Consider the following 16,740-nt stretch of genomic DNA (forward strand, 5'->3'; position numbering starts at 1 on the left):
AGAGAAGACAAGTAAAAAGTTAATACCACTCAGCTAGTAAGCAGAAGTAGCATTTGAAATCAGGTAGTCTGCATTCAGAGTCTGCACTTTAAACAGTTGTGTTCTCCTGATATCTTATTATCTAGTTTTTGGGAGTGCATAAAAACTCAGAGCTATATTTTACTCAAAAAATTTGAAATCAATGAAGGGCACTGCCTCTTGGCATGTTGACATGAGTAAACATGCAGCATAGTAATAACTGTATGCCTTTTTTTCCATAAGCATAACCAGAGATCTCCTGCTCAGATCCCTATAGCATAGCTAGTTAAGAAAAACGACTTAGGAATTGAAAAGTTCAAACCAAAAGATTTTCAACATGTTTCAAAATATTTTTATGTAAAAACCACACTCTCATAGCTTAATGTGTCCTAATGAGTTTGGGCTCTTGATGTTTATGACTAGCCAAATCTCAGATGAGCAAGTTCAACCTTTGATCTTTGTGCCCAGAAAATCAGTAAGCAAGAACTTAATTGAGGAGCTAGCATTCTGCTTCTCTGGGTACTTATGAGCAAATATTAATGCCACTTGACCATGTAAAACCTCTATATAATGTATGAAGTTTAAATCAAATCCAAGAAGGTAATTTCCTTGAAAATGCATTGCTTGTGTTTAGGGACTGTTATTTTAAAGAGCCTGCTAAAAGAATACAAAAAATAATATGGTAGGAAATGGAAAGAACAGAGACACTCACCCTAGTTTTGGCATCAATCTGACCACCACGATCCAGTAAGAGCTTCACCATGTTTGTGTTTCCCCTTTTGGAGGCCACATGCAGAGGAGTGATTCCATTCTACATCGTGGAGAGACCAAACAAGAGCATGGTGGGTGTGACAGGGCATGGTGGTGATGGCTTTGTGCTGAAGAGCACAAAGGAGATTGTGACCTATTTTGCAACTTTATCCAAGGTTTCTATGCCTTCAGTGCTTTTGATTTTTAAGGAACAAAAAAAGCACACAAACCATATAGCACTATAGAGAATGGAAAACATTATAAAACTGCATAACTAAGTTAATCAATAACTATGACACATGTACTAAATCTACACATCACAGTCAAGAGACAAAGGAAGCAATTTTGCATAATAGAAGCAAAATTTCAGGTCCTACCTAGGATAGAGCCCTAGTCCAAAGTCTTAAAACATTCATGCACTTAGAGATTCCGGGATCCTAAAGTTTGCTATGCTTAAAAATGGAATACACATATGCCAATAAATACCCAATGGAAAAATGATTCTTAAAAACATCTTCTTCGGAATAATTCAGTATGAAAAACTTGAAAATAACACAATATAGTTTCAGGGCAGAAGACTTCTAAGGACAAAAGCACTGTAAGCATGAATCATATGTATTTCTTTTCTTGGCTATTCTATAATCATCATGATGTCAAGGATATGTACCTGATTTTTGGTATGCTATGATTTTGCAAAATCAAGTATTGCATTTACAGTATATTAAGTATACTGAATTTGATATCTGTCATGTAAGTGAATTCTTTCCAAGGAAAGTATACCATTAAACGTATAACACATTGTAATATCTTTAGCTAATAAGACTCCTCATATGACCAAATTCTCAATTTATTTTAAAAAATCTGTGTCAAATTATGTGCCCTATAATCACTGTTAGGATATAGTATAAATGTACTTATATATTTTATACTGAACATTTTAACAGTTTTTTGTTGACTTGAAGTTTTTCATCCATGATTCACGGTGTGACCTTTAAATGTAACTGCTCATACTGATGTCAGAATCAGCATCTTCCTTACAAAAAATGATCTGCATGCATGTGAATTTACACACTATTTTTCACTTGCTGGGTCATAATGACTTCCTACGATTTGAAGAGGAAAAAAAAAATGGAAAATCTAATTTCTCCAGCACAGATGGATCCATTAAGAAAAAAATAAATAAAATCTTTATCACTGTTTATTTTTACTTTAGTAAAATGCCAAATTCCCTGGCAGTCCAGTGGTTAGGACGCTATGCTCTCACTGCTGAGGGCTCAGTTTAATCCCTGCTCAGGGAACCAAGATGCTGCAAGCCACACCATGTGGCCAATCAATCAATCAATCAAATTAAAAGAGCAACTATTTTAATCCATACCCTGGCTGTGAAGTCCACAGCAGCTCCCCGGTTTAGAAGGAGAGTTGCCACGTTGACGTTTCCATAGTGGGCAGCGATGTGCAAAGGGGTGAATCCACTCTATGGAAAGCAAAGAAAACAGCAGTCAGTAAAGCATTTTACCTCCATGCGTGGTAGTCCCTGGATTAGTGAAGAAAATTACATGGGAACTGTCTACCTAACAAGTGAGCAAAGTAAATCAGGTCATAAATGCTTTAATAAGATTTTCAAGTTTGAGTGGTATTATTTAAATTTAGTGGTAAATAAGTCAACATGAAAAGGTAAACAAATATCCTATATTTCTTGGCAACATTATTTCTAATTACTATAACAATTTATTTATGAGATTGGTTGTCTATATAAAACCATGTTTCCTGAGTTGATTTAGCTTTAAAGCAAAACAAAATATGATTAAACAACAGTATTTTTTCAGCCATAGAATATAACTATGAATAAAGAATGTTTTCTCCAGAGAAAATTTCACATCTTCTATTTTTAAAATTTGTGTTTTGGTTTGGGTGTTTTTCAAAATGAAAAATAGCATTGGTTGATATTGTATCTTTGGAACTATGAATATATTGTGAGAAATTCAATATATTGTGAGAAATTCTTACAGAAGATATACAATTTCATCCCACATCATTTATACTATCCTGATATTTCTATCCTCTTTAACAACTGAATTTTGTCAGTTATATTGTTCTGAAAAAAAGTTTAAAAAGCAATAGTTAAACAATACAGTAGAATAAATATGAATATAAAACAAAGAAAAAATTAAGTGGAATCCCAATTTGAACGTTAATTAAACTAAATTTTATCAGTAAGACTAATATAAAAATAAATAAATCATATGAGCATTAGAGAACGATTTATTCTTAGAGTGTTTTAAAAATGAGTCTGAAAATCTTAAATAGAGAAAAGCATATTTCCTTTCATTTTTGCTAATGAAAGCATAATTAGAAATTTCTGCCATTTTCACAGCAGAAGCATACTGATTCTTTTCTTATTTACCATATTAAAAAAAAAGCATTGTTCCTGCTCTCCATAATTTCCATTGCTTAATAAAAGATAATAGGAACAATAAAGACTGTTCCTGTAAAACTGGGTATCAAATCCTGCAGTTTTGAGGCCATTTTGCATTGCCTTCTTTTGTTTGAAATGAATTTTGATATACACAATATTGTTTTTAAGAAATGTTACTCACATCACAACCATTATTTTCCTATTCACTTGGTGACTTTGCTTTTAAAATAGCCTAAATAAGTATTCAGATACCTTAGGTAACAGAAATTCCTCTGTGCTAGTAGCCAAATTAGCTGCAAATAATTTCCGACTCTAGTGAAGCAAGATACAAAATAAGAATAGCAACTATCAATCCAAAGCCTACGCTTATAGTCATGATATTTTTATTTTGTGTCTACATGATGCCAAATATTCATGTCAATATACAAGAAAAAAACCCAGCCTACAACCTGGGGGCTATTTTACAAAATGTCAAACTTTAATATTTTAGGAAATAATTGACTAGATGTTTTTTATTTTTATCTTGATATTTCCTGTCACCCAGTCATATCCTGAACATGTATCTATTATTTGAGTTACAATTTAATTTCAGAAAAACACAGAAATCGCTGATGAATCATTTTCAAATTATTCAAGTATAATAATATTATTTTTCCCATTTTCAGAAATAAACTAATTTATTGCTTGACACAGCCTCATTGAAAATCCACAGTGATGCCTCAGGCTGTGACTCTTGGATTAGCATGAGGTTGGTGTAAGCCCCTCAGGAATCCTTCCCTGATTAACAGGGATATGGAAGGCTCAGGTCACGATTCTACAGGACTGTGGTTTGATGGGTTTCTCTTTGTTATTCTACTGTCCTTGAAGAAATACTTCTAACTCAGTATGTATCTACTCAAATTGCTGCATAATGATTAGAACCAACACTGCTTTCAAAAATGTAAACAATTACCAAAAATCACTTAAAAGTAAAAAATATTAAAATCAGTAATTAAGATATATCAATTTGTATTATTCCAGTCTTGAGCAATTTCACCAAGCAGTTGGGCATTTTTTAAAAAGTCTCTGACCTAACATTTGGAACAGAAGAAATGATATGAATAATTTAAGTCTATTCACATCTCAATGAATAAACTAGTTAATAAACAGGTATTAGTTTTAGAAATACACTACTAATATTAAGCGCAAATGCCAGGTCCACAACCCAGTGATCATATGAAATGTTAATCTAGACAATTTCCTCAGCAAAGTGAAAATCAGTCTACAGAAACAGTCACTTGCCTTTGAAGGTTAAATTTTATAATGCAGGTTAATTTTTATAATACACTTTCAATGGTTTTTGTATTAGTGCCTCTTGATAGCAACAGAGAGAGACCACTACACACACACACACTCACACATACTCTCTCTCTCTCTCCCACACACACACACACACACACACACACTCTAAACCAAATGCTCTTCTTGATTTTGTTTGTGGATGGGACTTATTTAGGTATGTGGAAAATAGATGATTTCATGACAACTATTATCAGATAGCAAGATGATGAAAATATTTTGCTCATGATATGCTCAACATCATTACTGATTATATACAACGTGGCAAAAAATTACAAAAAAGGGCAATTGCAAAGAGATAAGAGGATGAAACACTGGCAGAGCAACCTCCTTAAATTACACTTCACTCGATTCTAAATGGAGAATTCTCATTAAGAGAAGGAGGTCACATCTCTTATTGGCAAAAAGTTAATAATAAAGCTCACTTAGTAAAATACATATTATGGAACAGTATTGTTTCATGCTCTACTCTAATGAGCTTTTTAAATAGTTATACTGATTAATAGTGTTTCATAAATATGTTATATTAAAATTTTTGAATTACCTATTTGCCCTAATTATGGGCAAAGTTTCCAAATTAATTTCCTAATAATGAAAGTTCTAATCATTAGTATGAATTAGTGAGCATTTATTCTAGTTGGACAAAAAAGACAATAAAAGTTTTAAAAAGATATATTTCGGTATAACCGCAATACTGTACCTCGGTGGTCCTATTCACCATCATCTGAAGCAGTGTTGTGTGGGGAAAAGAGGGAAGATATTACACAGTGCAAAATTAAGGAAACCATCAACCTGCTCTCTGCAATTGGCTACACCATTCCAGCATGCCAAAATGCATTCTATTTAGCAAAGGCAACCATAACACTATACAATACAACTGTATCTTTCTATTTCTGTTCCTGTTATTTTTTATCATAAATAGAATAAATAAGAAGGTTTCTAAAAAGCTTCACCTTTTGGAGAAAATTATCTCATAGGGTTCTTTTTTGTTTTCTTACTGTACCCAGTAGACAGTCCCCTTTATTCTGAAATACCTCTGAAAGTAACATCTCTTTTGATGACCAGAAGTAATTTTGCATTATCACCATGGCCTACTTCTTTATCATCCCCCAGGAGGAAGTCGGCAGCGGAAGAGTTCCTGTCCACAAATACGTGCAGCTTTTACCTTGGACTGTACGTCAGCGTTGTGATCGTTCTGAAGCAGGAGGGCGGCAGATTTGGTGTCATCTTTCCTGGCTGCAATATGCAGGGCTGGCAGCCGCACCTTCCCTTTGGTGTCGTTCTCCAGGAGGATGGCCACTGCCTGGTTGTGTCCCTGCTGGAGCGCCACTGCCAGGGGCGTAAAGCCATCCTGGGGAGACAGAAGGAAAAAATTTCCATCAACTTTGGGAAGCCTGGGATTCAACTCCAAGAGACAGTGCATCTCATTTTCAAATTAAAGATTAAGATTGACAAAAACAGTGGAAGGAATAAATATTACTGTGAAGACTGAAGCAAATTATAGTCATTTATTATACTACGTACTGGCTTCATCAGATATTTTAAAATATCTATTCTATACATACTTTTAAAAACATCTGCCTTTCCTAATGCAGCATACTGCACACAGGATATGCTCAATTATGTCTTGAATCTGAAAATATAAATTAGAAGCAACCCGAAGTGATGCCTGCTTATACAAAGAAAACTGTGGGAAGGGGAGAAATAATGAAAACCAAGTCTGACTGATATGGTAGCCAACACGGGGAAATAAATGACATGATTAACTTTGCAAGCTGCTAAATATCTCTGTACTGATTAGGGAAAACAACAACAGTTAATGGAATGCTCTATTACCAATTAATTTGGGAAAACTGGGGCATAATATGATCTAAAATTCTTTGGCAAATAAGGCTAATTCATTAATTTTGCACTTAGTTGAATTATATATTGTCTTTTGAATATAAAATTGTGCTAAATAATGTAGAAAATCAGCCTTTCACTTTGAAACTTCAAAACCAATTAAAGAAATACCACAGATCATCAAAGCTAGAGGAGTCTTAGCCGTAGATGGATAACCATGCTAGAAAACTGGGAAGCTATATTTTCTCTCTAGAAACATGTATTCAAAAATGGAAAGGTGACAAGTAGGAAAAAAATATACTCTAGGCTCTGTTAATGTGAAAACCTCCCTTAATTCACAAAAGCTAGAAAACAAGTCTCAGAGTTAAAAGTTTCCATTCATAGAGGAGACAAGAGGAACTGGATGGCACATCTAACAAATGCATACCAGAGACAATGGCTGTTTAACCACATCTAACTGCTCCATTTGTTTCCAAAGATGATTTTTAAAAAGGTAGGACTCCTCTGGTGGCTCAGTGTAAAGAATCCTACCTGCCACTGCAGGAGACACGGGTTTGATCCCTGGTCCAGGAAGATCCCACGTGCTGTCAGCAACCAAGCCCGTGCACCACAACTATTGAGCCTGTGCTCTAGAGCCCAAGAACTGCAATTATTGAGCCCACAGGCCACAACTACTGAAGCCCATGTGCCCTAGAGCCCGGGTTCCACAACGAGAGAAGCCGCCACAGTGAGAAACTTGCGCAGCGCAATAAAGGCAGCCCCCGCTTGCCACAGCTAGAGAAAAAGCTTGCGCAGCGCAATGAAGGCAGCCTCCGCTTGCCACAGCTAGAGAAAAAGCTTGCGCAGTGCAATGAAGGCCCAGCACAACCAAAAATACGTTAATTAACTAGCCAATTTTTTAAAAAGGTAACTGTAGACTTTGGAGGGAAAATTATTTTCCTCAAATGTCCATATCATATATGCACTACCACAATAAGGACTAAACTTTTAAAATTAGAATTGAATTTCAAATGAACACATTACTTAATGAAATGGAAGAGTAAAGCATGTAGTGTTGTTAAGATGAAAGAGAGTAGCCTAAATTTGGAACTTTGGCACAAATTAAGTCCTCTGTGAAGGAGGAAAGAACAGGCTCATTATCATTTACATATTTAATTTGATTTCCCCCGCAACAGTGGGATAGTTTATATTAAAAGAGTGTGAAGTTTATTTTTTTCTTAGAGACGAGTCATTTGCTGACAGTATAGGGCCTGATTTAAAAATTCCTAGCTTTCAATTTTGGTAACATTCAGGAAGAAGGAAGAAAGCAGAAAATTATAAAAATGATACTGGATGGACAGATAACTCCCTGCAGAGAATTTAACTTTGAATCTCCACCACATGATTTCATTCTAATCTACACTTCATGGAAGAAGAGTAAATATTTGAAATTATTTTTTTTCAAGTATCTCCACTAACTCTATGAAAAGGAAACCAATATTAAAATTCAATACACTTCATTTTTCACCATCTATTTACCAATGCCAAGTGCTATAATTATGGGAAATTTCAAAATTTTAAATATTTCTTTTCAAATATGAGTTTCACTGCCATACTGAATGATCTCAAACTATCTGATAAACTGGTCGTAATGTCTTGCTTAGTAATTTTTGCAAATTAGGGCTATTAATGGGTTCAGGGTGTCTTCTTTAGGTATTTTCATACATGCACACATGATCGTTGAAGGTATTTAGCAATACAGCCTAAAATATCACATAGTAATCAACTATAAAGCCCTGTGAAGATGTCATTTATTCACAGAATGATAACTAAAGCATGCACTCATGCATGTTCAGTTGGGTCTGACTCTTTGCGACCCCATGGACTGTAGTCTGCCAGGCTCCTCTGTCCACGGAATGTTCCAGGCAAGAATACCGGAGTGGGGGTGCCATCTTTTCCTCCAGGGGATTCCCGAGCTAGGGATCAAACTCCCATCTCCTGCATTGGCAGGTGGACTTTTTACCACTGTGTCACCTGAGAAGCTCAATAGACTAAAGCGAAACATGCAAAGAGTTTTCCATTAGTGCATTTTCTGATAACCATTAAGGCCAGTGGTGTGGAATAACCAATTAAGTTTCTATATGTCCACTCAGAAAAAATTATAGTTATTTAAATGATTAAGGGGCTTCCCTGGTCGTTCAGCAGTAAAGAATCCACCTGTAATGCAGGAGACTCAAGAGATATGGGATGGATCCCCGGGTCGGGAAGATCCCCTGAAGGACGAAATGGCAGCACACTCCAATATTCTCTCCTGGAAAATTCCATGGGCAGAGCAGCCTGGACAGCTATAGTCCATGACATTGCAAAAGTCGGACACAACTGAGGATTCCTAACACAAATGATTAAAAAATGAAACAACAGGCGTAAATGAGTCTAAACCAGGATTCAAAACCCCATGCGATTGACTTGCAAGAGCCACACTTCTGTGCGGAAATCAAAGACCATTTTCATTTTCTGAGAACCACAGTGTGACATGGACTCAACCAACGCAACATACATAAAAAGGTGTTAATATTTCTGGAAACAGACTGAGATGGCACAGAGGTCTAGTCTGGAGGAGCCATGAGACAGCTGAGAGTGCTGGCAGGCTGCGTTTCCCTAAACCATACGCTAGAAATAGTAAGTCTGTATGATCGGCAGAATTCTGTAGTGTAAAGATTTCTCTAGGTAAATGATTCTGTTTTCAAGGAAATAAAACACATGCAGATAAGCATATTTAGCTACAATTCTCAGAGGATGTGATGTAGAGATATAGTCTCCTATTGTTACCCAAGCTGTGCCTGAGGACGTTCACATGCCATGCACTGACAGAACTAGTGTCTCAGAAAGTCATAAAATCAATCATAAAATCATAATTATAAAAATCACACTGTACTCATGTGGTAAGAGGGTAAAATCTGTGTGTGCTGAGTAGAGAACATGGAATCGTTTCACACTGGGTAGTTGTATTTTCCATGGCACCCCACTCCAGTACTCCTGCCTGGAAAATCCCATGGATGGAGGAGTGTGGAAGGCTACAGTCCATGGGGTCGCCGAGGGTCGGACACGACTGATCGACTTCACTTTCACTTTTCACTTTTCTGCATTGGAGAAGGAAATGGCAACCCACTCCAGTGTTCTTGCCTGGAGAATCCCAGGGACGGGGAAGCCTGGTGGGCTGCCGTCTATGGGGTCGCACAGAGTCGGACACGACTTAAGTGACTTAGCAGCAGCAGCAGTTGTATTTTCCAGTCATAAGCAGGAAATGTGGTCTCATTAATAGTGATGTCTCGGGATTGTTTTTAGCTAATGAGAATAAGCTGTCAGAAAGTTACTATGAGGCTCCACAAAAAGCTTTCTATCAGAGGGCCTGGACATGAATTCAATGGATTATAATGACCTCTCCGCACAATGCAGGACAGAATGCAGGTTGTGTTTATTTCATCTGGAGATTTAATTGCCCATAAAGGAGGTCATTTAGACATTAAAAATTAATGAGGTAGTTTCTATTAGTCATCTTTCACTCCAGGCCGGGAATTTTAAAGTTTTGTCAGTGGAGCCACAGAACAAGAACCAGGGACGTTAAAGCTGATTGAAATTGGTGAGGAGAGGCATGTCCCGATGGAGGTCTCCTCTCTTCCTCTCCTGTGTCACCTGCTCCCAACCTTCCAGGGGCCCCTGAGCATTTTCCCCAAGCTTGAAAACATCCTGACCATCAGGTACAAATCACTATTCCAAACAGTCACTAAATTCACTCCTTAATCTGCCTAGGGCAAAAATCAGAAGGAAAATCAAAGCAGGTTCTGCTTATCGGAGGACACACACAGGGAAAGGAAAGTGAAACACTACGTTGGCTCATTCCAAAACCATTTTTATGTCTGGAGGCCCTGAATATTTGGAGACTGGATTGATTTTGAACATTCTACTCAGTGGCTGCCATAACCACATTCATACAACCACATCATAATTTAAACTTCAGAAATACGAACAGCTTTCTGATGTCCTATTCCTCATGAAACTGTACAAATACAAAGAACTATGAATCAATGCTTATCACTAAAAAAAAGCCCCTTTAAGGAATTGTATTAGATCCTAACAAAGATAAAATATTGATGAAAAGAGATGGGTAGAATTTACTATAATTTGATTTTAGAATGGTATAAAGCTCCAAAAAAGCTACAGAATGGCAAAATTGATGGAAGCGTGATTTCACATAAGAATACATTGATATGAATCCCAAATTATAAACTCATTGAACTGTGCACTGGATTGCTCGTTCATGGCCACTGTTGTACAATAGTGATATAAACATTCCTAAAATAAAGATAATGGAGACCTTTTACAGCTAGATACGAAGAAAATGGACATTAAGTCAAAAACATTCAAGTCTTTAGAGCTGACAGTCTTACCTCAGTAGCGGTGCTCTGATTAGCTCCATTTTCCAGCAAATATTTTACAACATCAATGTGATTCTCTTGGGCAGCCATGTATAAAGGAGTGAAGCCATTCTGAGGACAGACAGTGAAACAGGTATCTTCAATCATTTGACAAGTTTAAACCAGGGAAGAATACAAGACAAGGAAAGAATGAATACTATGAAGAAAAATTTTGAAATGTTGAAACAAATAACATACCTTCACACTGAAGAAGTCATACCTGCATTTACCATCATAAAATTAGACAAAATCAAAGTTAACCAATTTCCACCTAAGATATTTCAAAGGAGGAGGAGAAATGGAAGAAATATCCCCCTCATTTCCTGCCTTCATTTCAGTATCAGAGATTCACATTTCTTATCACCCAACACTGTGTTAAAACTAAAGATATTTAGTGTCTAAATATCTATATAATTCTATAATATATAGAATTCTCATTACATATACTATCTATATAAAGTAATGTTAATGTAATATCTCCTGTATTTATCAATTCATAAGCCATTTAAACAGATGATCATTATCTTGAATATACACATTTTAATACTCTTAAAGGTATAAAATGTTACTCATATCAAAATAGGCTGGGAGAAATTATAGATCTGATTGAAAATTTAAAAATCTGTATTTCAATGTTCTGACTGAGGTAGCATGATTTATACTGAACCCTCTTTACTTTTTAAAATCCATTCTGAAATTCTATTATTTGTTAATTCTCATATTCATTTATTCAATTATTTACAAAAATCCAAGCACTGGTAGCTGGGCCATTGCTGGGAAATGATGAAAAACAAGACAGACATCTGCCCTCCTGGAGAACATTCCACAGCAATATGACAATATCATGTAGTCATAGTTTTTCAAAGCATTTACATTTTATAAATGAGTTTGAAACTAAGTTTAAACTGGCAAATTTTCTTTTCATTAGAACCTTTGCAATATGTAATATTTTATTAAGGTAAAAACTCATAAAGCTTTATTTTTAAAAACACATGAAATAATTCATAAACTATCAAAACTCAACATTCTCTCAAAATTATGTCAGAATCTTAAACACAGTTGGTTCCCTGAGAACTTGAATGCATTAATGAGAGTAAGTAGAAATACAGATGAAACTTCAGGGAGTTTCAAAAACTTACAAGGAAAGAAAAATGGCTTTTTTGAAAAATTCTTCCGTATACATTGTATAAGTGTGGAAATGTTATTGAAAATGGTCAGGACACAGCAAAATACAAACACACAAGGGTATGAGTAGAATGGGCTTCCCAGGTGGCTCAGTGGTAAAGACCCATCTGCCAATGCAGGAGACATGGGTTTGATCCCTGGGTGGAAAGATCCCTTGGAGGAGGGCATGGCAACGCACTCCAGTATTTTTGCCTGGGAAATCCCATGGACAGAGGAGCCTGGCAGGCCACACACAGTCCACTGGGTCACAAAGAGTCAGACATGACTGAGCAACTGAGCACGCATGCACAAATACAAGTGGAATAAGAAAAGTTATTTAAAATTTGATTACCAAAGAAAAATTGTAGGTTTCAAATGGTGGTGAAAATTTTAAAACAAAGAAATATTACAAGAGGAATGAACTAACAGTTTTGTAGGATTCAGGAATAACTTGCTAGCTGGAGGGCATATTTTTAAAAAAACACAGAAAACAGGTGAAATCTAGTGTATTTTAAGAACTGAAGAGGTGGCGGAAGGATAGAATTAGCGATTCAAAGGAAGGGAAAGCCAGTGAGGATGGTTACAAACAATGAGTGGGTGTGGACTGGGGCTCTTTCACGACAAGTAAAAGGCAGGGATGCAAAAAGAAAAAAAGAACTTGGAGCAGAATAAAATAATTTGCTTACATGTTTCCCTCAGAACCTTGTATGTGGATCAGGAGAAAGGTAAATAGACTGTGGCTGCCAGATGGCAGGGGGAAGGAGCCACGGGCCATCCTTAGGCTTCTGTCTTGGGTCGTGGACTTTAAAGGGACCTCCTCTAGCTGAGGAGGGTAAGGGATCCAGAGGGCTAAGGGGACATGCCCTCTCTGATCCTGCAGCTCCCCTGCCCTCAGATCACACATCAGACATGCCGCCACCCAGAGTTGCGTCCCATGCAGCCCCAAGCGTGCCTCAGCGCTGCTCAGACTGCTTCCTTGGGATCATCCACTCAAGGGTCCACTGGCATGCACACCCTGCAGGGTTGAAAAATGGTCCTCAATATGTGCACACCCTAATCCCCAGAACGTGGAAATGCTACCTATAATGGTAAAAGGAATCTTGCAGATGTGATTAAGTTAAAGATTTTGAGATGAGGAGAGTAACCTGAATTACCCAGGTGGGCTTGATGTAATCACAGAAGGTTTTTACAAGAGGGAGGCAGTAGGTCAGAAAGGAGAGATTTATTCAGAACACTCAGTAGGAATCAGCAGTGCCAGCACCTTGGCATTAACCCTGTGATTAGGACTGATTTTGGACTTCAGACTTCTAAAATTATAAAAGACTAATAAAAGAATAAGTTGTGGGTTTTTTTTTTACTACACTTTGACATTTTTCATTGAAGGATGCTTTATAACATTGTGTTGCTTTCCGCCATACATCAACATGAATCAGCCTTAGGTATACTTATATTCCATCCCTCTTGAACCTCCTTCCCTCCTTCCATCCCATCCCACCCCTTTAGGTTGTCGCAGAGCACTGGTTTGGGCTCACTGAGACATACAGCAAATCCCACTGGTCATCTATTTTACATATGGTAATGCATACGTTTTCATGCTATTCTCTCCATTCATCCCATCCTCTCCTTCCTTCCTACTGTGTTCACAAGTTTATTCTCTATGTCTGCAACTCCATTCAGTTCAGTCAGTTCAGTTCAGTGGCTCAGTCGTGTCCGACTCTTTGCGACCCCATGAATTGCAGCACGCCAGGCCTCCCTGTCCATCACCAACTCCCAGAGTTCACTCAAACTCATGTGCATCGAGTCGGTGATGCCATCCAGCCACCTCATCCTCTGTTGTCCCCTTCTCCTCCTGCCCCCAATCCCTCCCAGCATCAGAGTCTTTTCCAATGAGTCAACTCTTTGCATGAGGTGGCTAAAGTATTGGAGTTTCAGCCTCAGCATCAGTCCTTCCAATGAACACCCAGGACCGGTCTCCTTTAGGATGGACTGGTTGGATCTCCTTGCAGTACAAGAGACTCTCAAGAGTCTTCTCCAACACCACAGTTCAAAAGCATCAATTCTTTGGTGCTCAGCTTTCTTCACAGTCCAACTCTCACATCCATACATGAACACTGGAAAAACCATAGCCTTGACTTGACCTTTGTTGGCAAAGTAATGTCTCTGCTTTTCAATATGCTATCTAGGTTGGTCATAACTTTCCTTCCAAGGACTAAGCCTCTTTTAATTTCATGGCTGCAGTCACCATCTGCAGTGATTTTGGAGCCCCCCAAAATAAAGTCTGACTCTGTTTCCACTGTTTCCCCATCTATTTGCCATGAAGTGATGGGACCAGATGCCATGATCTTAGTTTTCTGAATGTTGAGCTTTAAGCCAACTTTTTCACTCTCCTCTTTCACTTTCATCAAGAGGCTTTCAAGTTCCTCTTCACTTTCTGCCATAAGGGTGGTGTCTTCTGCATATCTGAGGTTACTGATATTTCTCCTGGCAATCTTGATTCCAGCTTGTGCTTCTTCTAGCCCAGCATTTCTCATGATGTACTCTGCATATAAGTTAAATAAGCAGGGTGACAATATACAGCCTTGACGTACTCCTTTTCCTATTTGGAACCAGTCTATTGTTCTGTGTCCAGTTCTAACTTTGCTTCCTGACCTGCATACAGGTTTCTCAAGAGGCAGGTCAGGTGGTCTGGTATTCCCATCTCTTTCAGAATTTTCTACAGTTTATTGTGATCCACACAGTCAAAGACTTTGGCATAGTCAATAAAGCAGAAATAAATGCTTTTCTGGAACTCTCTTGCATTTTTGATGATCCAGTGGATGTTGGCAATTTGATCTCTGGTTCCTCTGCCTTTTCTAAAAGCAACTCCATTGCTGCCCTGCAAATAGGTTCATCAGCACCATCTTTCTAGATTGCATACACGTGTGTTAATATACGAAGAATGAATTGTGTTAAGTCACTGAATTTGTGATAACTGTTACAGCAGCAACAGGAGTCTAACACACACTACTAGATGTTTTTGTGAGGAAGAGTGCAAGTAACAGATGAACAGAGCCTGAATGTACAGGCTGAGGTGTCTACACCTTTACACATGATGTTCCTGTGGTATGGATGGAGCCTAGGGTGAGGAAGGGGAAGGGGCCAGAGTCCAGAATCAGTCCCAATCCTGCAAAGAATGAACTCCAGGGTTTTTAAGAAGTCTAAATTCGGACCTATCATATTGCTAGAAAGATATATTTATGAATATAGGAGGATGTGTGCATGTTCAGTTTCTTCAGTCATGTCCAAATCTTTGCAACCCTATGGACTGTAGTCTGCCAGGCTCCTCTGTCCATGGGATTCTCCAGGCAAGAATACTGGAGTGGGTTGCCATGCCCTCCTCTGGGGGATCTTCTTGACCCGGGATTGAACCCATGTCTCCTGCATCTTCTGCATCACAGGTGGATTTTTTACTGCTAAGCCCCTGGGGAAACCCAAGGTAGCAGGATTTGATAATGTATTAGCTTGATACATAACTTTTAATTTAAAAATATGCTATGAGTGGACCTCTTTTGCACTCTTGTCTTGGGCCCTGTAAGCGTTAATGGTAGACTAGAATAATAGACAAGAAAAGGCAAAATCTAAAAACAGAGAAATATCAACGGTGACAGTGTATAGTGTCTAGGGGGGAAAGGCAGTGACAAATGTCCAGGATCTTGGTTAGGGGGCACCCTGATGACCATTTGCTCTTTGTGCCCCAACCTCAGCATGCAAGGGCTTCCAGCAGAGTGCGGGATGCCAATGTGAAGAACAATGAAAATAAAAATGATTTACTGAACACATGCTATATATCATTCACTGTGAGAAATGCTTTGAATATATGGCTTCAAATTACTATGACCACATGTCTCAGTTGTCTGGGATGGTCTAAGTTATGAACAGTATCTTGGAGTAATTATTAAGAGTCTCAGTTCAGGTTTTTATCAGGTGATAAATTAAAAGGCCCAATACTATCTCGAATATTTAAAATTGTGCTGTAACACTGGTATTATTATCCCCATTTGCAATAAGGCATCTGGGGCTCAAGTATTAGGTAACCTTGCCAAAATCTCACAGGTATTAAGTGAGCTGGAAGCAACAGGCAGGAGGCAGTCCATGGAGAGCCTTCTTCCCTATAAAGGACCTGATCCTCTGGATGTGTGATTCTCAGCCTGGCTGTGTGATAGAATCTCCTGTGAAACTTATACGAAACCCTAGGGACTACCCTGCCTCCCCTGAAGTGGAGTATCCAGATATGAAATCAACACACATGCATTTAAGAAAAAAAATTGTTTTTAAACTACCTTTAGGCAATGCAGAAAACGACATGGCTTTTGGCAGGGATCACATCTGCATTTTGGACAGGTCACTCTGGTGACCACAGATGCCTTGGTTTGGGATGGCAGGGGACAGAAATTGAAATATGGGATTAATCAGCTTTTGCAATATTTGAGACAGTGTATGGAAAAGATGAAGGACACATGAGCTAAGACATCATCTTTGCTAAGAAGGAAGGGGAGCTATTTACTGTTACTAAATGTGTGAAGTAAGAAGGCAGTAAAGATTTACTACAGGTGCTAAAGATGTTGGAAATTATCCTTCCTTCACTTACTGATGCTATTTAGTAAGAATTAGTCTACCAGACAATATGAAACACATCTGGGTAACTGGGAAAGGGCATGGCAACACTTTAACACCACTGTCAGTTTTATAGGGAAGCTTTTATCTTCCTACATTGATAGG

The 16,740-nt window shown here is 37.9% G+C and overlaps 1 protein-coding gene across 18 annotated transcripts in view; it reads right to left on the reverse strand.

Moving 5' to 3' along the window:
* The window catches only part of ANK2 (ankyrin 2), a 286,106-nt gene that overhangs the window by 139,023 nt on the left and 130,343 nt on the right, over window positions 1-16,740 (reverse strand). For 12 of the 18 annotated variants that reach the window (XM_070790806.1, XM_070790807.1, XM_070790813.1 and 9 more), the window contains exons 5-8: window positions 10,792-10,890; window positions 5,688-5,873; window positions 2,144-2,242; window positions 731-829 (exon numbers count right to left, since the gene is read on the reverse strand). In XM_070790806.1, coding sequence (XP_070646907.1) covers window positions 731-829; window positions 2,144-2,242; window positions 5,688-5,873; window positions 10,792-10,890 — 483 coding nt within the window. Of the gene's footprint in view, window positions 1-730; window positions 830-2,143; window positions 2,243-5,222; window positions 5,247-5,687; window positions 5,874-10,791; window positions 10,891-16,740 lie in introns of all 18 variants that reach the window. The other 6 variants (XM_070790805.1, XM_070790804.1, XM_070790816.1 and 3 more) reach the window with 1 other exon arrangement.

Source organism: Bos indicus, chromosome 6 (genome assembly GCF_029378745.1).
Source record: "Bos indicus isolate NIAB-ARS_2022 breed Sahiwal x Tharparkar chromosome 6, NIAB-ARS_B.indTharparkar_mat_pri_1.0, whole genome shotgun sequence".
NCBI lineage: Eukaryota > Metazoa > Chordata > Mammalia > Artiodactyla > Bovidae > Bos > Bos indicus.